The 26,223-nt window shown below is 44.6% G+C and overlaps 1 protein-coding gene across 4 annotated transcripts in view; it reads left to right on the top strand.

Moving 5' to 3' along the window:
• The window catches only part of ASAP1 (ArfGAP with SH3 domain, ankyrin repeat and PH domain 1), a 329,862-nt gene that overhangs the window by 240,223 nt on the left and 63,416 nt on the right, over positions 1-26,223 (top strand). For all 4 annotated transcript variants that reach the window (XM_070477002.1, XM_070477000.1, XM_070477003.1 and 1 more), the window contains 6 exons: positions 6,308-6,382; positions 6,868-6,917; positions 13,660-13,789; positions 15,177-15,262; positions 22,931-23,006; positions 24,445-24,531. In XM_070477002.1, coding sequence (XP_070333103.1) covers positions 6,308-6,382; positions 6,868-6,917; positions 13,660-13,789; positions 15,177-15,262; positions 22,931-23,006; positions 24,445-24,531 — 504 coding nt within the window. The remainder of the gene's footprint in view (positions 1-6,307; positions 6,383-6,867; positions 6,918-13,659; positions 13,790-15,176; positions 15,263-22,930; positions 23,007-24,444; positions 24,532-26,223) is intronic.

A 26,223-nucleotide genomic window follows, 5' to 3' on the forward strand; every position in this document is an offset into this window, starting at 1 on the left:
ATTGCAAGGGCACTTTGTGTAATGGCTGGTAGCATTTAAGCAGTTATAGGCAAAATGATTGTTTTTCAAAAAGCCAGTATTAATCACAGTTTATGTGCTTAAGCAAATCACTTTTGCACATTGTGCAGAATGGTAGCCCTCAGCCACCCCCTGTCTGATTTACCCCAGATTCCTTGGTGGGCTTGATATGTGTGCTCACAGGGGAAGCTGCCCGTTTGTAAGGAAGGACGCAAACAGCAGTTTGTTTGCAAAGCACATGTATTTACCACAACCAAACATCACTCCTGAAAGGGGTTTTAGTGTGTTATATGCTTAATAAAATGGAAAAGATGTACTTTTTAAAACATGCCCTTCCACCTCGTGTAATCTTGAATCACATAAAGAGCTGATGTTAGTTCAACTTTATTGATAAAGGAAATGGGTTGGGAGTAAATGGGAGTGGAGGAATCAATAGGACCTCAGTAAAATAAATAGGAAATGATTATATAATGGATTTGAAAAGCTTCTTTTAAAAACCTGAGGCTTATGAAGGTGATACCAGAAGTCTCTCCACCCGTATTATTATTGTGTCATGCTGACTGCATTGCCCATGGGGTGTTTTTGTTATATATCTGTTTGCAATGAAAAGTTTGCCAAAGCCATGAAAAGGATTCCTGAAAGAGCTGGGAAATTAGCAAAGAAAAGGAAAATGACTGAATCCTACAACTGTGAAGCAATCTGATCCATCTCCGTCACAGAAGCAGCACCTTAAAATATCTGAGAGTAGGTGTTATATTATCTAGGGTGAAACAGATCACCAGCCCAGGTTGGATGCATGAGACAAGTGCTCGGTCCTGGTGCACTGGGAAGACCCAGAGGGATCAGGTGGAGAGGGAGGTGGGAGGGGTTACCGGGATGGGGAATACATGTAAATCCATGGCTAATTCATTTCAATGTATGACAAAAACCACTGCAATGTTGTAAAGTAATTAGCCTCCAACTAATAAAAATAAATGGGAAAAAAAAATATCTGAGAGTAGGTGTTCTTGGTTGAGATGTCCAAGAAGGAAATGTTTCTTTTTAAATTTCTGTCATGAGCATATTTTATTTATTTATTTAAAAAAATTTTTTTGGCTGCAGCATGTGGCAGGCAGGATCTTAGTTTCCCTTCCAGGGGTTGAACCCACCCCCACTTGCAGTGGAAATGCAGAGTCTTAACTATTGGCCCACCAGGGAAATCCCAGGAAGGAAGTTTAGTTTTGCCCAAATATGTCCTAAAAGTTTCCTTCTCTTAAGGTTACTCTGCTCTCTCTCTGATTTCTCTCCCTATCTTTATAAAAATAGACAGTTACTATTCACACAATCTCCTTTGCCAGTTTTTGTAAATGAACCAACTTTTTCCCAGGAAATAAAAGGTTATATAAGTTTAATTTTTTTTTTTTCCTATGGCCTTTTCATAGGCTTATCACTGGGAAGATTCTGAATTCACAATATGTGGTATTTTTGCCTTCTTGGTTTCTTATCAGGCCCCAAGAGTATGTGTGCGGATAACCACAAAGAAATTCTTGAGTCTTGGGGTTTTCCATCACTGCAAACTACAGTCCACCACCATTACCCAGTGCCTCACCACGATGACGGGGCCGAAATGTGATGCTGTGTGTTTGTTGTGGTCAGTACCTGGCTTTTAAGGGACTTTTCCTCCAAACAACCCTCAAATTCAGTACAGACCACAGAGTTTCATGACTCTTACTGTTATTTTGTAACACAGCCTTCGGCCAAAGTGGCAAGGACATTAATGTATTTTTTGTTTCTTCCTGCTTTTATTTCCCGAAGGATAAGAGGCCTTGGTGAAAGCCTTGATGTGGGACTCATGGTTTAAAATGGTTTATAATCACTGTCTCTTCATGTTTCTGTTTTGGAATTTTCACCTTTTTTGAATCACTAGCACAGTCCAGGTTATCCCTCCCCCGACCTCCCCCCAGATGCAGAACGTGCTCAGTCAAGGCTTCTTTTCCAATCAGTGTCCATCCCTGGAAGGGACCATCAGCGGTGTAGTCTGTATCCTCTCTGAAATAGTTTGAGCGTAGACATATTTCTTCCCTCTTTTCGTGTAAATCCTTGTACACCATGAATACTGTTTTTCACTTTGCTTTTATCACAAAACAGTTTATCTTGGAGGTATTTCCAAAGTCAGATGTAAAAAACCTGCCCATCTTTATGGCTATGGTAGAACTTCTCATCATTTATTAAGTGGTCCTCTGCTGATAAATACTAAGTGAACTGAGTGAAGCTGCTCAGTCATGTCCAACTCTTTACAACCCCCTCGACTGTAGCCCACCAGGCTCCTCCATCCATGGGATTTTCCAGGCAAGAATGCTGGAGGGGGTTGCCATTTCCTTCTCCAGGAGATCTTCCCAACCCAGGGATTGAACCCGGGTCTCCCACATTGTAGGCAGACGCTTTACCATCTGAGCCAGCAGGGAAGTCCGATAAATACTAAACTTGCCTTCAATGTGAACATTCCTGTAGAGAAGAACCTTGTACACACGTGACTTTGTGTTTCCTTCATTCCGAAAATATTTAGTGAGTACCTGCTCTGTGCCAGGTAGTGTTCTAAATTCTGGAAACATAGCAGTGAAGATGCAGACTGCACTCTCAAAGAGCTTGCATTCAAATTGTGCTTAACCAGTCAATCATGTCTGACTCTTTGTGACCCCCATGGACTATACCCCACCAGGCTCCTCTGTTCATGGGGGTTCTCCAGGTAAGAATACTGGAGCGGGTTGCCATGCCTTCCTCCAGGGGAGCTTCCCAATCCAGGGATCAAACCCAGGTCTCCCGCATTGCAGGCGGATTCTTTATTGTCTGAGTAATTAGAGAAGCCCACATTCAAATTGGGAACACAATAAAACACATAAGGAAACAAATACACTTATAAATGGTTAGAGTGGTAAAGGTTGAGAAGAAAGTAATGCAAGGATCTTCACAAACACAGGAAAGGTAGGTTCTGCCTTGATTAATGGAGGTCCCTACCTCACTTACCAACGTCCACACAAGGAAGATGTGACCCCAAGTCCCAAGACCACAGGGTAGTGGGACGCAGGGGGCTTGTGGCCCAGGAATGAGATTGTTGAGGACTCAGAACAAAATATTATTCTAGCTATCTGTCTAGGAGAGAGAGTGAATCCTCTTAATCTTGATTTTTCCCCATCTCAGATCCAAGGCCAGTGTTTTTCACCCTTTCTTGTTTTTCCTCATTATTACCTGCAAGCCTCCACCCCAGGGAGCATTTTTATCATTATTTTTTAATAATTTTACTTATTTTTGGCTGCGCTGGGTCTTTGTTGCTGGGTGGGCTTTTCTCGAGTTGTGAAGCGTGCCCGGGGCGGGCTACTGTCTGGTCGCGGCGTGCCAGCTTCTTGCTATACTGGCTTCTCTTGTGGAGCCCCGGCTCTCGGGGTTGTGGGCTTCAGTAGTTGCAGCTTGTTGGATTCAGTGGTTAATAGCACATGGGGTTAGTTCTCTGCAGCATGGGGAATCCTCCCGGACCAGGGATCAAACCCGTGTATCCTGCATTGACAGGCGGATTCTTTTTTTTGTTTGTTTGTTTTGACAGGCGGATTCTTATAGACTGTACTACCAGGGAAGCCCAGAGATTTTCTTAAGACTTCTTTCCTAATTTCCCCTGTGAAATTCGAATACTGCAGTATTCTCTGTTTCAGTTTACATACTGTGAGCCACTGGAAAGCCACAAACCGTTAGAATATCTGAGGTCGTTTTCACCCCATGCCCTGAGAAGTGGCGCCCCAGACCCCCCGGAATGAGGACTGTGCATCTGGCCTGCCAGCCCAGCTGTTCCTCTGCATGGGTGATGGTGAGATGGCAAAGATGAGGTGGTCTTGGTAGGAATCTCTTTGTCTTTGAAATAAAAAAGAGTTGGTTGTTTCTGGTCCAAGCCCTCTAGTGGTAGGAAACTGTCCTCGTGTGTCACACTGGTGGTCAGGGAGGGCAGAACATGGAGTGACTTAGAGCTGCAGGAAACCTCGGATGAGAACCTCGGGCCAGGGCTAGGGAGGTGTTCCAGGCAGGAGAGAGGATCTCCCCACCCCACCTCTCCGCCTCTGCTCCCACATTGCCTTCAGTTCAGTTCATTCACTCAGTTGTGTCCAACTCTGCGACCCCGTGGACTGCAGCACGCCAGGCCTGCCTGTCCATCACCAATCCCCAGAGCTTGCTCAGATTCATGTCCATTGAGTCGGTGATGCCATCCAACCATCTCATCCTCTGTCGTCCCCTTCTCCTCCTGCCTTCAGTCTTTCCCAGCATCTGGGTCTTTTCCAACAAGTCAGTTCTTTGCACAAGTGGCCAAAGTATTGGAGTTTCAGCTTCAGCACCACATTGCCTTCATTTGTATTTAACATCCCATAGGATTTTCAAAGTAAACACGTCTTCAGCTTTTCCCAACTATCAGGGAACACACTAGCACTTTCCCTGTTCGTGAACTCACTGCATTTTCACAGCAGCCACCCACAACAGGTTGTAACATCCTTGCTTTAAAGATGTGGTTAAGAGGGTCCCATGCAGAGCCTGTACACGTCAGCCTTGCTCCTTCACACACCACTTTCTCCCTCTGTCACTGATAAACACATGGCATCATCCTACGGTAGAGTTGGCTGCATGCTGACTGCATCTGCCCCCAGGGTGCAAGCTCTCGAGGCAGGCGGTATTTTAGACATCACGACACCCCTATCTCAGCCCCAGCATCGCAGGTGTCATGGAGTTGGTACTTGGTCAATGATTGATGAGAGGGTGGGTGGGTGACCTGACAAGTGAATACATTTAACACGTGAACAAAGTGACCTCTCGAATGAGGGAACCCAGAGCCTCTGCATCCATAACCAGTGCTATGGGTCCCTAGCATCTTGGTTCCACACTGCTGAAACTGACTTCCCCGAGATGCCTAGGTCTCCTTGAGGACAGACTGTATCGTAAACTCTCCTTGTCCCAGCTCTCCTGACTGTGTGCACACTAGACTGTCCTTCCCTTGGTTTCCCACCCCGTCTCCCTGCTTCCCAGCTGGTTACAGCCCTCCCCCTCTCTCCTCTGTGGACTTCTCTCTGCTCCATCCTGAAATCAAGGAGACCCAGGCCACTGCCTTGGAACAGTGGGGGGAAAAACCCCTCCAGCTGTAGGTTGCACTTGCTAAGTAGCTTTGTTTTTTTTTTTCTTTTGGTTGTGCTGGGTCTTCATTGTGGCACACGGGCTTTCTCTCGTTACGGCGAGGAGGGGCTACTCTCCAGTTGAGGTGTGCGGGCTTATCGCGGTGGCTGCTCTAGTTGTGGAGCCCAGGCTCCAAGTGCAGGGGTTTAATTAAGTCGTTGCAGCCCGTGGGCTCAGCAGTGGTGGCTGGCGGGCTCTCGAGCACAGGCTCGGTAGCTGTGGTGTGTGGGCTTAGTCTCTCTGTAGCATGTGTGGGAATCTTTCAGGGCCAAGGATCCAACCTGTGTCCCCTGCATCAGCAGGTGGATTATTAAAAAGTGGGAAATCAGGGCTTCCCTTGTGGCTCAGCTGGTAAAAAATCCGCCTGCAATGCGGGAGACCTGTGTTCGACCCCTGGCTCGGGAAGATCCCCTGGGGAAGGGAAAGGCTCCCCACTCCAGTATTCTGGCCTGGAGAATCCCACGAACTGTATAGCCCATGGGGTCAAAAGAGTTGGACACGACTGAGCGACTTTCACTTCACTTCAGTAAATCAGATGGCTAGGAGACTACATTATTTCTTTGAAATTGGGATTAAATTTGCCCGCCGTGAAACGCACAGGTCTGTTTTATTTTTTGGCCGCGGTGGGCCCTTGCTGCTGCCGTGGGCTTCCTCTAGTTGCAGTGAGCGGGGGCTGCTCTTCGTGCTGTGCGCGCTTCTCATTGCAGTGGCTTCTCTTGTCCGGCGCAGAGGCTTAAGCTGTTGCAGCCCGTGGGCTCACTGGTGTGGCTCGTGCGCTCTTGAGCCCGGGCTCAGTAGTTGCAGCGAGCAGGCTTAGCTGCTGTGCACGTGTGGGCGTCTTCCCAGACCAGGCATCAAACCGGTGTCTCCTGCATTGCAAGACGAAGTCTTCCCACCGGGCCACCAGGGAACCCCTGAACAGCTTGCTTTCTTAACAGAACTTGGGCCCTGAGGATACAGTTGCGAGCAGGGCGATCAAGGTCTCTGCCCTCATTTCGTCGCGTCTGTACTTGACTGGGGCCGACGGTGCTCTCCGAGCCTCAGCTGGTTTTGTGGTTCCCTGTTCACTCCCCTTTTTAACCATCTCCTGTCTTTATTTGCTTTTCAGCTCCAGGGCCTGAGCCACAATGTGATCTTCACCTTGGATTCCTTGTTGAAAGGAGACCTGAAGGGAGTCAAAGGCGTGAGTGTTCCAAAGTTCGATTTTCACTTCAGCTTCAAAGGATCAATTTGTTTTGTCTTCGAAGATCCTAGTGGTTCTCGTATCTGAAAGGCACTCTGAACATTTTCAGCATAGAAAGTGTTGTTGGAATGTGATCATTAGAAGAAACACACCGACTCACATAGTGTTATTGACCGAGAAACAGGATGAGATGCTGTCAGGAAGATTGGGGTGAGGGGGTGGTCTGTGCTGAGTCTGGGGTCCACCCTAGTGGACCCACCTCTCAGAAGCACCAGGTACTGCCTCATGGTTTTGACCGGGAACACTCGCGCCACAACTTTCTCTGCTTTCTTGGGTGTAATAAGTCACGTGGTATGCCTGAAAGTGTCCTGTATAAAGTTTCAGTGTTCTGTAATGGAAATTGTTTCTGCTAAGATGTGATTTGAAAATGATTCACCTTTAAGCAAAAGCACATTTCATCTCAATTTTATTTTCTCTCTTCTAAGGATCTCAAGAAGCCATTTGACAAAGCTTGGAAAGATTATGAGACGAAGTTGTAAGTGTGTTTTTTTTATTGGTTTCTTTTGTTTGTTTGTTTGTTGTTACTGTTTTAAGTGTTCTAAGAAAAAGAATAACTAAAATAAAGACAGAGTCTTGAACTAATTCCTTCAGGAGAAAAACACTGCCGAGTCCATCCTTGTAAGGACCATGAGGCTGAGTATGCTGACTTGATTAGAAGTGGTTACGCACCTGCCATGCTGGTTGTCTGGAGTCAGATGTACTTTAATTATCGATTATTTTGGTGTCCGTGGCTGGTACTAATAGTCAAGTTATAGGTCTATGACTATTGTAGTTTTTCTTTCGTTATAGTTAGCGCATAACTATAGACCATTTACCCATTTCTGGATAACATGGCAACTCAGAAATAAACAAATAGCTACGGTTTGTGTTGTGGCTCCATTGTAAAGAATCCACCTGCCAATGCAGGAGATGCAGGTTTGATTCCTGGGTGGGGAAGGTCCCCTGGAGAAGGAAATGGCAACCCACTCCAGTGTTCTTGCCTGGAGAATCCCTTGGGCAGAGGAGCCTGGCAGGCTACGGTCCACCAGGTTGCAAAGAGTCAGACATGACTTGGCAACACAACAACAATAATGTCCCTCTGCCCACCAGGGCCTGAGCACAATGCTTTACATGCGTGACCTCCTCACAGCACCCCTCACAGCACATGGACTGCCTGTCTGTGGATTAGGAAGCTGAAGCTCAGCAAGGCTAAGGGACTTCGGAAGGTCCTGAGGCTCATAAGTGTGGCTTCCCCTCTGGTCTCTGTGACCCCGGAGCAGCATGGCATGGCTGCAGCCAGAGCCTGCATGCTGGGGTGATCATGCAGGATCAGGGAGACACTGCACGTGAGACCTCAGCATGGACCCGGCTCATCCTCGTGCTATCCAGGTTGTTCTTCCACATCCCTTCCTTACTATTTGTTGTTTAGTCGCTCAGTCATGTCTGACCCTTTGTGACCCCATGAATAGCAGCACTTCAGGCTTCCCTGTCTTTCACTCTCTCCCTGAGTTTATCAAATTCATGTCCTTTGAGTCAATGATGCCATTCAACCCTCTCATCCTCTGTTGCCCCTTCTGCCTTCAGTCTTTCCCAACATCAGGGTCTTTTCTAATGAGTTGGCTCTTTACATCAGGTGGCCAAAGTATTGAAGCTTCAGCATCAGTCCTTCCAGTGAATATTCAGGGTTGATTTCCTTTAGGATTGACTGGTTTGATCCCCTTGCTGTCCAAGGGACTCTCAAGAATCTTGTCTAGCACCACAATTTGAAAGCATCAGTTCTTCTTTATGGTAGAACTTAAATGGAAAGCTTTCATATGGAAAGCTCAGCTTTCTTTATGGTCCAACTCTCACATCCAGACATGACTACTAGAAACACCATAGCTCGTACGTGATGGACTTTTCTTGGCAATGTTGTCTCTGCTTTTTAATACACTGTCTAGGTCAGTCATAGCTTTTCTTCCAAGGAGCAATCATCTTTTAATTTCAAGGCTGCAGTCACCATCCGTAGTGATTCTTATTAGTACTCTGAGACATCTATAACACCAGGCGGTGGGGTGGGGTGGGGTGAGAGGAGAAATGTGTTTAAAAGCATTTAATAAGCATCTTGGCTATAAACTTGGGTAACTATAAACATGAGAGAATAAAAGCATTTCCTTAGGCAGCAGTAACAGTGAAGTGAAAACACAAGCCAAAGAAAAACAAAATCAGGATTAAAATGTTTTCCCCGAAACCACTTCTGTAATTGCTTATGTAATATGCACATCGTCGAGGATTTGCTGCCTAAGGAATGCTTCTAATGTGCTGTGACGGTGACAAATGGTGCTGAGAACAGAAGGGTTCCTAAAATGGCCAGCCAGGGTAAGTGGAGGCTGGGGGCCATGGGGTCAGGCCCTCGTGTCTTGCCCTGTGTGAGTGGGTCGTGAGTGCTCACAGGACTGCCAGGCCCAGGGGCACCTGCACACAGCAGGCAGGAGTTAGAACTGAGTCCTTACAAGGAGGGTGGGTCTCCTGAGCTCTCCCCACATCCCTCAGGTTTCTCCTGCTCTCCCTTCTCGGTCCGTCTGTACTGTGTTGCCGTGATAGGTGAGGATTCATCACCCTTGTTTAACCATCCCCCATCTCTTTCCACCCCACCCGCTCCCCAATTGTCCAGTAAGATAAATACAGTGATTTGTGTTTTAAGCCAGTTGTCAGTGATCACATTTTTGTGAGTATAAATATGCATTGTTGAACATGTATATGTGCTCAGGCTGTCCAAGGGATTCTCCAGGCAAGAATACTGGAGTGAGTTGTCATTTCCTCGTCCAGTGGATCTTCCTGACCCAGGGATCGAACCCACATCTCCTGCATCAGCAGCCTGGTTCTTTACCTCTAGCGCCATCTGGGAAGTCCTGAACGTTCATGCATTAGTCTTTTTGTGGATGGGTTTGTCCAAATATGGATTCCTTTGTCTTAGATAAATATCTAGTGGGGGAATTGTTGAGTTACTGGGTAAATATGTTTAGTTTCATTTTTTAAACTCTCAAATAGGTTTCCAAAGTGTTCGCCCCGTTTTTACTACACCATCATTGTATGGAAGTTCTCATTGTTCCACATCTTCAGTAGCATTTGAGATTGTCCATCTTAATTGGGTATTTATTTTTCATCTCTGTGATCACCAGTGAATCACTTCTTTGTTTGCATACTGGCCATTTATTGATATGTCTTACAGAGGGGTCAAATATTAAATAAATATGTATTGTCAGTCTGAAGGTGTGCTATGATTGAATTCCCACTTTTTTTTTTTGCTTTTTCTTAATGAATCAATTGCCTCATTTATTCATGTACTCAGTTGTACATGAATCTATTGTGAATTTTTATTATCCCAGCAGATGTCCAATACCTATTAATGTTGCTGCTGAGCAAATGCATGATGTATGTTATTACGGTGATTAAATATCTATTATCATTAAATTCTCTGTCAGTTCCTTTGCCCTCCTGGAGACATCCTTCCAAGGCCCCCTGTGTCAGCAGAGGGGCTTCCTTCATAGCTCAGTTGTTAAAGAATTTGCCTGCAATGCCAGAGACACAGGTTCAGTTCCTAGATCAGGAAGATGCCCTGGAGGAAGGCATGGCAACCCACTCCAGTATTCTTGCCTGGAGAATCCCATGGGCAGAGGAGCCTGTACAGTCCATGGGGTCACGAGTCGGACACAACTGAGAGCCTAGAGAGATGTCAGCAGAGCGGCTCTCACCCTGGGGCTCCCCCTAGTGGTAGACCTGTTTCCTTGCCGTGGTAGGCCCAGTATTTTGTGAACACACCGCCTCTTCCCTGACGGTTCCCTGAGAGCTCAGCTCAGTTGGTAAAGAATCTGCCTGCCATGCCTGAGACCCTGGTTTGATTCCTGGGTCGGGAAGATCCGGTGGAGAAGGGATAGGCTACCTGCTCCAGTATACTTGGGTTTCCCTTGTGACTTAGCTGGTGAAGAATCCAGCTACAATGCAGGAGACTGGGGTTCAATCCCTGGGTTGGGAGGATCCCCTGGAGAAGGGAAAGGCTACCCATTCCACTATTCTGGCCTGGAGAATTCCATGGACTGTATAGTCCAGGGGGTCACAAAGAGTCGGACACAACTGAGCAACTTTCACGCCACCTCCAGCCCTTCCCAGAGAGCAGCTCTAAAGGAGGTAAAATTTTCAGGTTTTGGCATGTCCAGCAATCCCTTCCTTCTGCCATCACACAAAATTGAGAGATGGCTGAATATAAAATTTAAATTTTGTAATCATTTTCTCATAAAATGTTGAAAGCATTACTTCATTGTTTTGCCATTTCCACTGTTGCTAGTGAAAAAAAAAAAATCAGATGTCTCTGATTCCCATTTCTTTATGTGTGTGATACATGGAGGTTTTAGGGGGGCCATGGTTGGTTTATTTTCAGTTAGACAATGTTCGAGTCCTCCCTTTATGAGTGGTCTTACAGAGCCGCTTCTTAAGCCATGGTGTGTGCACTGACCGTCAGTTTGTCATTTTTCAGTCCTTCACGAAAAGTCTGGAAGCTTTTCATGTGATTCCTCAGGGTTTTTTTTGTTTTGTTTTGTTTTTTTTAACCAACACACCTTATCATACAATGTTGGACTTCCTAGGTTGTCCTTATACTTTTCTTCTCTTTTCTGCCCTATTTATGTCTTAGGTTATTTCACCTTTTTTTCCCAATGTTTCCATTTGTGTGTATGTGTATTATTTTGGCTATCATGTTTTAAATTTCTAAAAGCTCTTTTTCTTAATTAGTTGGGATTGTGGGGAGCTTTTTTTTTTTTTTTATAATTTCTTGTTTTGTAGAGGCACTGTTTTAGCTCTGAGGATTTGGTTACCTTTTATAAATTTTTTTCTGCTTTACTTCTCCTGGTTCCCGATGCCACCCCGGCCCTCTGTTTGTCTCTTTTGACCTCTCCCTTTCATTTTGGGACCTTTGCTCAATTTTCCTTATTGTCCCTGACTGCCCATTCATATCTCAGAGCAAGGCACCCAGGTGTTCACTGAAAGGTCATGTACATATCAGGGTTTCTCGAGAGAGCTACAGCTGCCTCTTTAGGTATTAAGGTTGGGGATGTCAAGCCAGTTTTTTAATCGGGATTATTCTACATGTCAGTGTCCAGAGGTCTGTCTTCTGGGATCACCCAGCCCCTCTAATGAGTGTATGTTGTCCTGGAAGCTGCAGAAGGCAGGGGACTCTGTCATTTGGGGTGTAGACTTTTCTCTCTTCAGACCTGCTCTTCCAAATCTTTGTTGAATTCTCTCTTTTTTTTTTTTTTTTCTTTTTGGTCTCCAATTCCTGTCTTTGGGAAATTATACTTTTTTAATGACTTTCCTATCATTTTAGTGAGCTTGGTGAAGGAAGAATAAATAAGTGCACATGGTCATCACCATGTTAACCCAAAGTCTGTCATCACTCAGTTAGGTCCTACTCTTTGTGACCCCATGGACTGCAGCATGCTAGGCTTCCCTGTCCTTCACCATCTCCTGGAGTTTGCTCAAACTCATATCCACTAAGTTGGTGATGCCATCCAACCTTCTTATCCTCTGCCACCCAGTTCTCTTTTTGCCTTCATTGTTTGCCAGCACTAGGGTCTCTTCCAGTGAGTTGGGTCTTCACATCAGGTGGCCAAAGTATTGGAGCTTCAGCTTCAGCATCAGTCCTTCCAATGTATATTCAGGCTTATATTTCCTTTAGGATTGACTGGTTTGATCTCCTTGCAGTCTGTCATTACTATTAGGTTTTTCCCTGCTCATGTGCCCTCTCCAGAATCTATAGCTTCCTGCTTCTCTTCCCACCCACATCAGTGAAGAGAGAACTGAGGCTTATTCTCCTTCTGGTAAAATCCCTGCCTTCACACCCATTTAACTTGTGAGGTCCATGATGGAAGAGTTGCTTAGATATGGCGAATTACAGCTAATCTCAGCCCAGTTTGTAAGTTTTTCATTGAGTTGATGGCTCTATTTTTCTACTGTGTTTGTATTTTGGCAAAGATATTGGCTTTCTTGGGGTTTGACTTCCCACCACCTCAATTTAAAAGAAAACTCAAAGGCTAGGTCAGTCTTTGCTTTCGCAACTCTAAATGATAGGCTCTCTTTGGTGAGAACTTTAATATATTTTGTGAGTGAATGTGGGGGAAAAGAATTTTTGATGAGAGATAACACTGGTGAATATTAAGTTTTACTGGTTGAGGTATATAGCGTTTTTGTTTTTTTTTTTTTTAAACTGTGTGTCCAGTTGAATGAATCTTACAATGCAGGAGGCCCGGGTTTGATTCCTGGATCGGGAAGATCCCCTGGAGAAGGAAATGGCAACCCACTCCAGTATTTTTGCCTGGAGAATCCCAGGGACAGAGGAGCCCGGCAGACTACAGTCCATTGGGTCGCAAGAGTCAGAAACGACTTAGTGACTAAACCACCACCAGTTGAATGAAACCTGAAATGAAGCAGTCATTAAGAAAGTCTGAGTTAGAAAGAAAGAAATTAGAAGTCTGCTTTCAGATTAAATGGGTTTTTAGAAAAAGAGCTGTGGCCGTTGGTATCGATACCAGAATATTATCTGGAGTAGCCAAGCATCCCCCTCAGGTATTCTCAGTTTAATGTGGTTTCCCCGCGCTTATTTCCTTGGCTCCCTCCTGGCCTCCTCCCAACTGAAGAGCATTTTCACAGCATTCCAAGTAAGAGATTTGGATTTCTCCTAAATCTTGACTGTGTACAATCCATTGCCAGGTGGTTAAATGATTAAAACATCATTAGGGAGTGAAAAACAATCTATGTTTAGAGAAATATTAAATATTACCTTTGGGTAACTTTTGTGCATGCCTCCAAAGACCCATTATATACTCTTGAAATAACTCTCAAGTCTTATAATCTATTAATAATCAAGACATGCCTGAGGCCTCCAACCTCCTGATTTCTTTTGCATCGTGTAAAGTGCTTTACTGCAGAAAAAGTCAGCTGTCACAGTGACTTGATGCCAACCAGCATGGAAGAGAACTTATGTGAATCCTGTCAAGGGTGAGATCACAGTGAAAACACAGGCAGTGTCCTTGGGGAAAATGCATGCAATGTGTTGACTCTCTCTGAACTTAAGATGTTCAACTTTCGATCGATGCTGTCCATTTAAGAGTCTAGTAATGAAGAAAGAGTCAAATGGCTGTCCTTAAAGGAAGGACAGGCGTGTGGGGTTTTTTGTTCTTAAACGACGGCGTCTGCTTTGGTTACAGTACCAAAATTGAGAAGGAGAAGAGGGAGCATGCCAAGCAGCACGGGATGATCCGCACGGAGATCACTGGTGCCGAGATCGCAGAGGAAATGGAGAAGGAGCGGCGCCTCTTCCAGCTCCAGATGTGCGAGGTAAGGACGGCCTGAAGTCAGCCCCACGCCCCGGACGCGGTTCCCCCTCGCCTTTCCTGCTGGTCAGCCGTCTTTATGCTTAAACGTGGGCTGTGGTTTGATGATTAGAGGAGGGGACTGTTTCTCAAGGACTCTAATCTCCACTTTTCTCCAAGCCTTTTGGGATCTGCCGTCTCCCTGTTGTCTCATATTTTGAGCCCGGGTCCTAAGGGGCTCTTTAAGCCAAAACGGGATTCTTTGGTGAGAACTTTAATATTGCTTGTGAGTGAGTGTGGAAAAAAAAATTGAGGAGTGAAAGGTAACAGTAGTGAATATTAAATTTTACTAGTACAGGTTGTGCAGCATGGCGTTTTGTTTTTAACCCTGTGTCCAGTTTGAACGAAAACTGAAACGAAGTAGTCACTAAGAAAGTCTGAATTCGTGGGGGAGTGGGGGAAAATGCGATGAAAAGCATGTTACCTTAGGCTTAGAGCAGTGGTTCTCAAACTGGGTTCCCATTGAACACTGGCATTCCTTGACCTAGAGACCAACTCACTCTGATACTGAGTAATGGAATTTTTTTTTTTTTTGGCAGTTTTCAGAAAATATTAAAGTAGATAGAATTTTCTCAGTTTCGAGTTTTTCTTCCTTCATTTTTTTTTTTTTTTAAATTTCTGTCCTGTCCTCCCCTCATCAGCCTTCAGCTCCTTCTGGGAGCCTTATCTGTTCATGAGCACTTTCACACCATAAACAAGTGAACAGAAAGCAAACAATATCAACTAAAAATCTTGGCCAGTCGTGAAAATCAGAGCCAATAATGTTTAGCACGTAAATGGCAACCCACTCCTGTGTTCTTGCCTGGAGAGTCCCAGGGACAGAGGAGTCTGGCAGGCCATGGTCCATGGGGTCGCAGAGAGTCGGACACGACTGAAGCGACTAAGCAAGCAACTGCATTATTTAATTTTTTTTTTTCTTTCCCTTTTTAGTTCCTGAAATACTTTCCAATTTACCTCTTTGGTCTGAACATTTGAGTATCTTACACCATTGTCCTTAAAGAGAATGCCATTTGTCTTTCAGTCCATCTTTAAGGTTTTGTCCACGTGAACAATGAGTTTGAGATCCACTGCACTGGGGTGGGGGTGGGATAATCCATTATTCCAGAATGTTTTGCTGTGTTTGGTTTCCGCTTGTCTAGTAAACTAATCTTAAGCATTTATAAAATGCTAACACGCTAATCAGTTTGTGTTGTACACTTGTGACTGTCAGATCAGCGTTCCCTAAGTCAGCTCACACTGTCTGGCTGCAACCCCGCCTCCTGCAGACTCATGATCGGTGATCTGGCACCCAAACCCACGCCAGAGAGCCTTCCCTGTGATGATCAACATCCAATTCTGTTTTATTTCCACAGTATCTCATTAAAGTTAATGAAATCAAGACCAAAAAGGGTGTGGATCTGCTGCAGAACCTGATAAAGTATTATCACGCACAGTGCAAGTAAGTGGACTATTGCAGCTGTGATCATCAGCCCATGTAGGGCTCCGTCGTGTGGTCAGCTTCCTTCCTTCTTTCTTTTCTGGCCTTCATTTGGTCCCTGTGCATAGTTGTTGTAGTGACCTTCTGTGGCCAAATGCTGAGAAATGGTTTTGTCTTCCACCTTCTGTGTTTTCTGTAAATCAGTCTCTCGAATTAAGGGCAGTTGTTCGGCTTCTCTGAATGCCGTCTTACAGATTCTGGCATTGGCCTTGACAGTCCTTGGGGCTGTCATGACAAATGCACGGTGGCTGTGTCACTTTGTCACTACAGAGGCCTTTCTAGTAACTTCCCTCCCCCACTTAACTTAGCATCTTACCCGTTACTGGGTCATGTGTACAACATAATTCCTGCGTGAAACTGTTTTTGTTTCATTTTTTCCATCATCCAGATTAAGTGGAACTGAATACTTTGGACGCTGGCAGGGCTCGGTGCTCATATTGAGTGCCTGTGTAGCTGCTGCCATGTTTTGGGGAGACACAGTCGTTCTGCTCGGGCCCCGTTGTGACTTATGGTGCAGGCCACCCTTGTGTTATGCTTGGGGCACCACGTTTACATCACCTCTCCTTTACTTTCTGGGTTAGCTTTCTTGGGTTTTATGGTAGAATTTCTGTCTGAAAATGTACCGATTACTATTAAAGTCTGTACTAAATCTGTGGAATTTAGAGAAAAATAGTGCATGGACATTCCAAAATGGTCCAGGCAGCTCTCATAGTCATAAGTAGACTACTATACAAGTCATTAGTATTATACTAGATGAGATGCTTACTCTCCAAGAAGTTAAAATTTGTAATTTCCTTTGGTCATCTCTTGTATTCTTTTTTGTAATATCATACCTAGGAAAACCTTTGTGTTCAACGGAAACATTCAAGGGAGCCAGCATTAATGTGAGGGGAAAAGCACCAGGCTTGAGTGGGGCAGATAGGGGACTTCAAATCCAGGCTCTGGTAACCTGGTAACCATGTGATCCTTGTCAGGCGCTTCTCTAAACTGCAGTACCCTCACCTGTCAGGTGGGGTCAGGTGGGGTTAAGGTTCGTAGTAGACCCACCTCGGATTTGGGGAAGATGCAAAAATTAAGTGAAAAAATGCATATACCTGCTGCACTGTGCCTGTTTGCTGCTTAGGTGATTCTAAGTGGAATTAAGAATCATTTTTATTATATAGGATTGTTTCTGTTCAGGAAGATCAAACTTTTAACAATCAACTTGTTATTTACATAAATTCGATTTTACTCTTTTCCTCTTTCCAAAGTAAATTCTACTTTCTATGAAGGTTTCAGATACAAGAATAATACAGTGAAATGGAAACAGTTCCATGTTTATTAGATAATTTGACCTGCAGAAGCCTCATACTGAAGACCCAGACTAACCTTTGCCTTCTTATCACACAGGGTGCTTATGAAACTTTGAAATGTGTTGTGGTGGTCCCTGATTTTAGTTTAGGGGGAATCTTTCATCTTTCATCAGTTTCAGTTTTCCTCCACACAGATCTTCCTTTTACACTTGTGCAGAAATCAGTGAATCTCTCTGTCTTCTCAGTCTCAACGTTTGAGATGCTCCCTGGTGGTCCAGTGTTTAGGATTTGGTGCTGTCTCTCAATTACAGCAATTGAGCAGCAAGTCTGATTTCACCTGATTTTAGAAATCTCTTTTGATCTCAAAAATCTCTTAAATCATATAGGAGGATTTAACTTACACAAACATGAGTTTTCCAAAAATAAAACATATGTTAACTACAGATATATTAGCCTTTGTTGGTAAAGGTGAAAAGCAGAGCATCTTCCCTTGATTCTTGTTTTTTTCTCCTTCCGCAAATATTTATCAGTCTCCTAGCAGAAGCCAGGGACTTTGCTAGGTTCTAGGATGCAGAGACGTACCAAGGCTTCCGCCCTTGGGAGTTCATTGTGTGATGCAGGAAGTAAGTCACATGAAGAATCATCACGCGGCTGGAAAGTGACTGATAACACAGAGAATCAAGAAGGGGACAGAGTTCTGGCTACAGAGACAACTGAGGGCTCCTTGAAGGCGGTGGGGGCACTTGGAATTGGACTTGGAGGAAGGCTGGCATTTGGACGCTGGACCCGGGTAGAAGCGTCTACCCAGGGCAGAGAAAGACCAGCAGAAGGAAACCCCACTCTAAACACCTCCCAGCAGGGAGAGCGATTCAGAGACATCCAGCAGGAGAGCTGGGCTGTGTTGTAATCCGACCCTGGCCGCCCCACGTTGAGCCCCACAGATGCCGTTATAATCTGACCCTGGCCACCCCACGTTGAGCCCCACAGATGCCCTTACAGCGAGAGGCCAGTGGAGCTTTCTTTCGAGGAGTCTTCTCCCTCCTTCCTAACTCAGTCAGTCTCCCCAAACCCTTAACAGATGTAGGGTGGACCTGTAAAGCATTTTACTTAGATCTAAAAAGAGGAATTTCATATTCTGAGAACCTGATTCCAGTTCTCAAAATGATTTTTTTAACACAAAGTCAGGTGTTGCTCCAAAATGAATTTGCTCTGATAATCTTTCATCATAGTGCTTGTACCCAGCAGGGATATAGCTGCTGCCATGGAAAAATAAAGGGAGCAGAAAAGAAGAATTTGAGTCACTCATTTCAGATCGCCCACACCAATTACTCCTGACTTGCCAACATGAACATTGTCAGTAACATGCTGTTTCCAAGACAAATGTATTATTCTACTGCTCAGCCACCCCTTCTAGCAATGGCAAGTATCATTATGGTCTGCAGACTCAAGAGCACTTTTACACATTACTTTATCATCTTTCGTCTTACAGATAATAACAGCTAGAATTTATCAAAAGCAATCAGGAAATTGTAGCTCAGAAAAGATCAGTAACTTGCCCAAAGGCACAGTCAGTTATTTAATAGATGCTCAATTAATATGTGTCAAAACAGACAAAGCACAAGGAACCAAAGGGGAAAAAAATAAAAATGGATTTCAAAGTTAAAAACTTGTGAGTGAAAGGATACTGTTAAGAAAGTGAGAAGACAACCCACAGGAGGGGAGAAAATATTTGCAAACTGTTTATCAGATAAGCGTCTAGTGTCCAGAATGTATAAAGAACTCTTAAAACTCAACGACAGCCAGAGCACAGTTTAAAAATAGACCAAGAATTCAGATATCCAGTTCTCCCAAAAAGATACACGAATGGCCAGAAAGCCCACGATTAAATGCTCACTGTCATTAGTCATTTGAGAAGGGCAAGTCAGAGCCCCAGTGCGAAGCCTCACCACTCAGTGGCCAGGACCATAATTAAAAGCTGCAGTGGCAGAGGGGCGTGGCCGCCAACGCAATGGAGTGAGCCAGGGAGACGGCTGCAGGCCAGCACAGTCCAGAGATGACGTCCAGGCCAGGCGTAGAAGGGCAGCCTCACCGAGCCACCGGGTCATCCGGGCCCAAGGAGGTTTCCGCAGCGAGTAGTCTTAGCTGAGACACCAAGAGAGGCTGCAGCGTTGTTGGAACGCCCAGCTAGCTGATGCAAGAGATGACAGGCTGTATAGCCCAACTCCTTTTAGCCTGGGTTTGTTTTCATACTGGTTCAGATTACTGAAGGAGGAAGAGTTGAGACACACAAGACTGACTTCTCAGCTTCCAGTATGGCACTGTTTCGCTTGTGATGCATTCAATTAGACAGTTAGACACAAGTTCAGCCCAGGTTTAAGAAGTAGGGTGCTAACTCTATCATGTGATTTAAGGAACTCAGAGCAGATCTGAAAAGGACTTTATATGTATATGTATAACTGAATTACTTTGCTGTATGCGTGAAAGTAGCAATATTACAAATCAACTTACTTCAATTTTCTTAAAAAATTGTTACTTTAAGTGAAAGAAGCCAGATGCAAAAGATTACATATGATGTGATTCCATTTAAGTGAAATGTCCGGACAAGGCAAGTCCTTTGAGGCAGAAAGCAGATTGTTGTTTGCTAGGGGGTAGAGGAAGATAGAAATTGGGGGTCACTGTCCACAGGTACAGTGCTCTTTTTGGAGTGATGGAAATGTTCTGGAATTAGGTAGTGGTTGCATAACAGTAAATACACTAAAAACTATTGAACTGTACACTTTAAAATGATGTATCATTTTATGTTACATGAATTTTATCTTTTTTAAATGGGAAAAAAAAAAACCCCAACAAAACAAAAACAAAGATTCTTGAAACTTAAAAGTTGGAAGGTGGCAGAACCAATTCTTGAACTCTGCATGCTTTCAGTTTGCAGAAATTCTGGACGTCTGTATTTTTAGGAATCTCCATATGCGAGTCCAGTCTACCACTCTCTACTGTCTCTTTGGGTCTGAACTGTCAAGATGTATTTGCAGTTAATTAGTACTTACACGGAGAAGGCAATGGCACCCCACTCCAGTACTCTTGCCTGGAAAATCCCATGGACAGAGGAGCCTGGTAGGCTGCAGTCCATGGGGTCGCTAGGAGTCGGACGTGACTGAGCGACTTTACTTTCACTTTTCACTTTCATGCATTGGAGAAGGAAGTGGCAACCCACTCCAGTGTTCTTGCCTGGAGAATCCCAGGGACGGGGGAGCCTGGTGGGCTGCCGTCTATGGGGTCGCACAGAGTCGGACACGACTGACGTGATTTAGCAGCAGCTTAGCAGTACTTCCACTGCCCCTCTGCTTTCAAGTTGCTTAAATACCACAGAACATACAAAGAATATATCTGGGGGAAAATGTCCCTATTACCTAGACAGCTGGGAATCAATACCTGACTTAGGCCAAACCTGAAGCTTGGAAATGAGGCTTTCCTAAGGGACTGGTGGTTGGATTGTGAGAGGGTGCTTTTTAAAATTTTTGCTTTATAATTTGTTTTCTAGAACCGCACTCTCTGCTATTCCAGGGTATCCTAACTTACAAAAATAATGCTCTGTGAATCTTTCAGCTTTTGGCCAAGCAATACCTCTTCCTAAGCCAAGCAGTACATGCGATAAAAGGGTATCACGGAGACCTTCCGCTCTCTCTTTCTTTTAAATTAAAAGGAAGAACAAAATATTCTCCTTCCCCGTCACTGCTTAGAGCGACTTAAGAAAGAAGCGAAGTACATGGTGACTCTCAGGATCAAGAAGGTTCCGAGCTGTTCTGAGGAGGATGTGTCTTGCCTGGTGGCTGGTGACGGTGTCGGGCACTCCTGTGCTCGCTCTGCCTCTGGAGGCGTGTCTTAGCTCCTCAGTGTAAATGCAGGGGTCATTCCGCCCATCAGTCAGCAGCTTACCTTTTTCTTGCACCCAGTACCTTTAAAATGTGGTCATGTTGCTTTCAAGCTACTTATTTAAAGAAAATGAACCAGTCCCGCTGTGTTCCTAAGGTCAGAAAAATGAAGCTCATTTTGCCGGCCTGTGGCCATCATGCATTGAGCTGTTTCTCTGTGCCTGGTGCTCCTGAGAACTCTGCCAGGTCCATGCCATTCTGTTCACTTCCTGTAGAAGGACATCAAGACGCAGGGCTCCAGAGATGATGCTGTTACTCGGTGGGAGAGTGAAGATTTGGGCCCAGGTCAGCCTTGTGCTTTAATTATCTATGCTCCAGAAATGGGAAAATGGATACTCAAATCCAAACTCTGTACTTAATGACTCGATGACCCCTAGACAACCCACTTGACCTCCCTGAGCCTGTTCCTTTATCTTACAGGTTAATGATAATAATTACCTATTTTGTTAGATTGTAGAGACCTTTAAAAAGGGATATTTCATGAATTATGCATAATGGTGAGTGACTGGCAGCTGGGTACTCAATTACACATTAGCTGCCATTATTATTACATCATCACCTAGTTTACCGAGTATTTCAGGAACTTACAGAGAAATTGGCCAAGGGACAAGTGGGATGTCACTCGGCAATTTCCGCTTCTGGAGGGAAAGCATCCAAGTCCAGGCTGAGTGATGGGTCATCAGAGCTGAGACTCATGTTTCCCTCTCCAGTCAGCAGAACACTGTCATCGGTAGTGGCTCATCCGATGCCCCTTGAAGTTCAGAAAGCATCCACAGGTGGGGCTAAGCATGCTCGTGGTCAGCCAAGGGCAGTAACCCGCCCCAGGTTGTTATACGCACGGTGAGGTTTGGAGCCAGAATACCGTACGCTTTTTGCTCCTAGGGCCTGGCGTTTCCACTGACCGGGAACCAGGTCAGAGGGAGGGAAGACGGGCGCAGGGAGGCGGGGCCTCGGTGGATGGTTGTGGTTCTGAGCCCCCGCCGGCAGGCGGCAGTGCGGAGCATGGATGCGGCAGGGCGCTCGGGGAGGTGGAGGGGGGGCCCTGTTGACAGCAGTGCTGGCCACTGGGTGTCACTGACTGTCCAGCTGCGTTGTTCCCCTGCGGCCCCCCTCCGCCCCCGGCACCCCCCAACCCCCGCTTCCCTCCAAAAACCAGAAGTTGGCCCTAAAGTAATCATCTGAGAAGGACCCAGCTCAGCCTCAGCCTCCTAGGCTGAGTGTTGATTCTTTCGTTTTATTTTGCCCGAGTAATATATGATCTTAAGAAAATATTTAGAAAATGGAGCTAATGGGAAAAAAATGGAGAGAGGGGGAAGGGGACTCGTAATCTCCTTACTTGGAAATTTACTGGATTTACGTATGTGATTTGTTTTGTTTACAACATTGTTTCATACTGTAGATTAAAATCATTCCTCCTTACTTCAATTTTTCTTAGTCTGTATCACAGTTGGGAAGAATTTAACTGTAGGCAGATAAACTGCCTGGGTCTTTCTTCAGCCTTTTGACTGGTAGGGATCATCCCTCCTTGCAGCCCTCCTTCACTGCTGGTAAAGAACTTCACATTTTTATCAATACCATCTCAAACTGAAACCATCCCTCTTTCTCCATAAAATGTATGTTTTATGACATTCCTTGCAGGCTGTTCAAATCTCAGTTGGCTTCTTCTTCACCTGGAGCAGCACTGCCCAGTAGAACTTTCTGAAGTGATGGAACTTTTTTAAAATCTTATTTTTAGTTGAAAGATAGCTGCTTTACGATATTGTGTCGGTTTCTGCCATACTGAAGTGATGGAAGTGTTGATATTCTTTTCTGTCTCAACTGGTATCCACCAGCCACACGTGGCAACTGAGCACTTGAAATGTGGCTGGTGAGTGAGTCTTCATGAACTGAAAGCTTTCCGAATTCATTGGTACCACTGATTCGACAGCCTTTGTTTCTAATATGTTGGGACACAGAGACCTTGGGAAATGCAAAGAACCCTTGCTGACTGTCCTCTGGCCTTTATTGCTCTCCTTAATGTCTAGTTCAGCTTCATTTACTCCACTGGTTTATGTGTCTCTCTTTTGAATTCAAATTTGGCTCAACCATGAAGAACTGTACTTCGTATAAATCAGAGTGTTGGGACTATCGCTGTTGCTTGCAGTATCCACGTGACACCTGCTAGCATATGTCAAATGGCGCCTGTAGTCTGGGCTTCCCTCATGGCCAACCAGTAAAGAATCTGCCTGTCTGTATAATTTGTTGGTACATCTTTATAAAATACTAAAATTAGTTTTGTAAGTATTTGTATAGGTATATGGGTAGAGAATAAATGCGTACCTATAGAAATTTCAGATTTTTCAGGTAACTATGGTTCATATCTTTTTTTTAAACTGCTGGTAAATCTCTGTTGTTTTCCTTTGTAGTTTCTTTCAAGATGGTTTGAAAACAGCTGATAAATTGAAACAGTACATTGAAAAACTGGCTGCTGATTTGTATAATGTAAGTTCTTTACAAAATGCATGCACTTTAACTTGCTTTTGTAGATAGTAAATTTGCAATCTGTATTCTAAGAGTGCTAAAGAAAAGAAGACAAGGTTAAGTGATGTGTCAGCATAAACCTAGGGCTAATAAACACGTTTCCCCCTCCAGTTTAACTCAGAGACATCATCCCTGATCAGATGTTCCAGAGTATGTTTCTGGGACATAGGAAGAGCATGGCAGGCCAGGGAGCAGGTGCATGGCCATTGGTTCTGAATGACTTTCCATTCTGGGTTTAGTATCATCACATGAGTGCCCTTTCATCAGCAGTTGCAGAAAGACAAAGGGAAATTTTTATCCTGGAAGAAAAGCAGCTAAGTGATTATCTCCGAATAGGCAGATTTATGATTTTTTTTTTTTGCTTGCTTGTTTTATATTCCCTCTCTTTTCTTTCCCCCTACTGTCTGTTTTGATTTTATAATAAGAAAATCAAGAGGAAAACTTTTTTGAGAAAAAAACTAAATGCGTATGTAGAAATCTCAAATTTGTTCTTAATGAACCAGTTGGCAATGAATAATATTAAAAGTATATACAAGGACCTAAAAAAAAAATTATATACAAGGACCTAATGTACAGCACATGGAACTCTACTCAGTATTATGTGGCAGCCTAGATGGGAGGGCAGTTTGGGGCAGAATGGATACTTGTGTACGTGTGGCTGAGCCCCTTTGCTGTTCGCCTGAAATCACCGCAGCATTGTTAATTGGCTGTACCCCAGTACAAAATAAAAAGTTGGAAGTTTGGGGAGAAAAAATGAACATTCACTTTCAAATTAAAAAAAAAAATGTATGTATTTAGGAGTGTAACTGCATGTATTCAAATAACATTTTAGTGTTACAAATGATGCCTTATATTCTGATAGAACTTCAAAAATACACAGCTGTGAATTTTTTCTGATTTTTCTTAAAAAAGCTAACGTGGCTCAGGTTGCAGTTAAATTCCAAGTAATGAGGCAAAGCAGCACCAGTCCCTTGCCCTTGCATAAACTTTGTAAACTTTGGTCTGTGCATTAGCTCTGGGATTCTGGTCATTCTGAGGGTTGTCTTCTGGCCCATTCAGTCACATCATGGTATTTCCACTACCACCCTTTGAGAAATTCACATGACTCAGTGTTAACTTCTTACCTTTGTTTAAAATAGTCCTTCTGAGTTGATTGTCTAGCCTAGACGTACTACCTAATAAGAAAGCATGTTGCGTTATTCACTAATTTCCAACCTCACTGGTAGTTTAAGAAGATGAGAAAATCATACCTGTCAAAAATGAGACCTTGCGAAGGACTTTAATAAGGAAATCTACTATATAATTGAATTGTTTGATGAGTGGTGTTTATTTGGATGGATTAAACTCTGCTCATAAATGTAGAGAGATGAGTGATAGAAGAAATGTTTTTCTCTCGTAGATCAAACAGACCCAGGATGAAGAAAAGAAACAGCTGACCGCACTCCGAGACCTAATAAAGTCCTCCCTTCAACTCGATCAGAAAGAAGTAGGTGGTCTCTGTGTTTCGAGCAGGGCTCACCTTCTGAGTGGGGCCTCATATCCTTATCTGCAGAACAGGCATAGGGAGGGCTTCCTGCCAGGGTGGTCGTGGTGGTAGGGGGGACAGATGAGACCCAAGATACAGCTGTCATCTAAAATGCGGTAGAAACAGCCTCTAAGTTCCCATTCCCTCCTTGTGAAAAAACAAAAAACGATGTGCCCAGTTCCATGACCAGGTTTGCCATCCTGGCTTTAAGAGCTGTGCTTCAGAAGAGTATCCCCCCAGGCTTTGAAGGGTAGGCATTGATGTGCACACCCCCATTCCTCTTAGATCATCCCGGTCTCATTCTACCAGAAAAATAGAGAACTTATTTTGAGACAGAGCATATAGAGCTTTTGCCCCCAGAGTTAGGAAAATTCATGTGAGATTGTCCTTGTGGGCCGAAACGGAGTGTACAGTGAACGGTAAGTGTTAAATGAATGCAATACATATCCTTAATTACTAGTCTCATCTGTTTGTTCGGTCAAGCATTTAATGAATACTTACCGTGTGCCAGCAACTGTTCTAGGCACCCGTCTTGGGCCCCTTCCATCAAGGAGCTCATTGCCTAGTAGGTAACAGTCAGCCGTGTGAGCCAGCAGTCAGACCTGCAGCAGTGTGGAGGCTGTAAGAGATTGGGAGGGCTGGTGCCAGAAAAGCGAAGAAGCCAGAAAGACTCAGGCGGAGTCTGCAGCCCTCCTATAGCCTGGGGCAGGGTGGGTGGAGGAGTGAGAGATGCTGCTTCTGAGGCAAAAACCCAGACGTGGCGTGGAGGGCCCGGGGTGCAGCTGGAGGGAATGGACTTCATGTGAAGGGCACGTGGGGCAGTGAGCACCATCACTGCATGGGAGAAGGTAGTACTTCCGTTACGAAATTACGATGGATTCACAGTTGCAAGCTGATTTTTTGTTTGTTTTTTTAAAAAAATGTTGACTGCACCCTGCATCATGTGGGATCTTAGTTCCCCAACCCAAGATCGGACCCACCCTTCCTGCAGAGAAAGGCAGTCTTAACCACTGGACCACTGGGGGGAGTGTCCCTCCTTCCTTTTTTTTAAACGTTGCAAACTAACTCTCTGTAAATTCCTAAAGTTTCCAAAAGGGGTTCAGTGAGTCCAGAACAGAAACAAAGCAAAACCCCCTCAAGCATGCACCAGCACCATTAATCTTAAAGCAACCTTGCCCTCTACCCTCCTGCCTCCTCAAATCCAGTTTTTATAAACATCCTGGGTGTTCATGCAGCGAGTGGAGCCTGTAGCGCTGCTCTGAGCACCTGCTGATCTCTGGAAGGGGGCATCAAGGGGCTGGGAGGCGTGTGGGCTTGTACCCAGCTCATCCGGTCTCCGCAGCTCTGTGCTTTGAGGTCTCCGACCTCACTTGTTGCCGGCCCTGGGAGAAGCTATCTCCTTTTATGACTTCTCGGTGTAAGAGCACTAGAAATACCCAACTGGAGGGGTAAGAGCTAGGTCTCTGTCTGGGGAGAAAATGACACGGTTTTCAACTGGCAGTTGTGTTCTTAAACACTTCTTACCTTTGTTTTGTCACACGGGATTACCTCTTTCCTGTGCATGGAAGCTTTCTTGGGAGAAAAAAGAAAAAAAGACTATTACAGTCCCTTTTTGTTTGGCATAAAGACTATTCTGCTCATACTAGTTAAACA

The sequence above is a fragment of the Odocoileus virginianus genome, chromosome 15 (genome assembly GCF_023699985.2).
Source record: "Odocoileus virginianus isolate 20LAN1187 ecotype Illinois chromosome 15, Ovbor_1.2, whole genome shotgun sequence".
Lineage (NCBI taxonomy): Eukaryota > Metazoa > Chordata > Mammalia > Artiodactyla > Cervidae > Odocoileus > Odocoileus virginianus.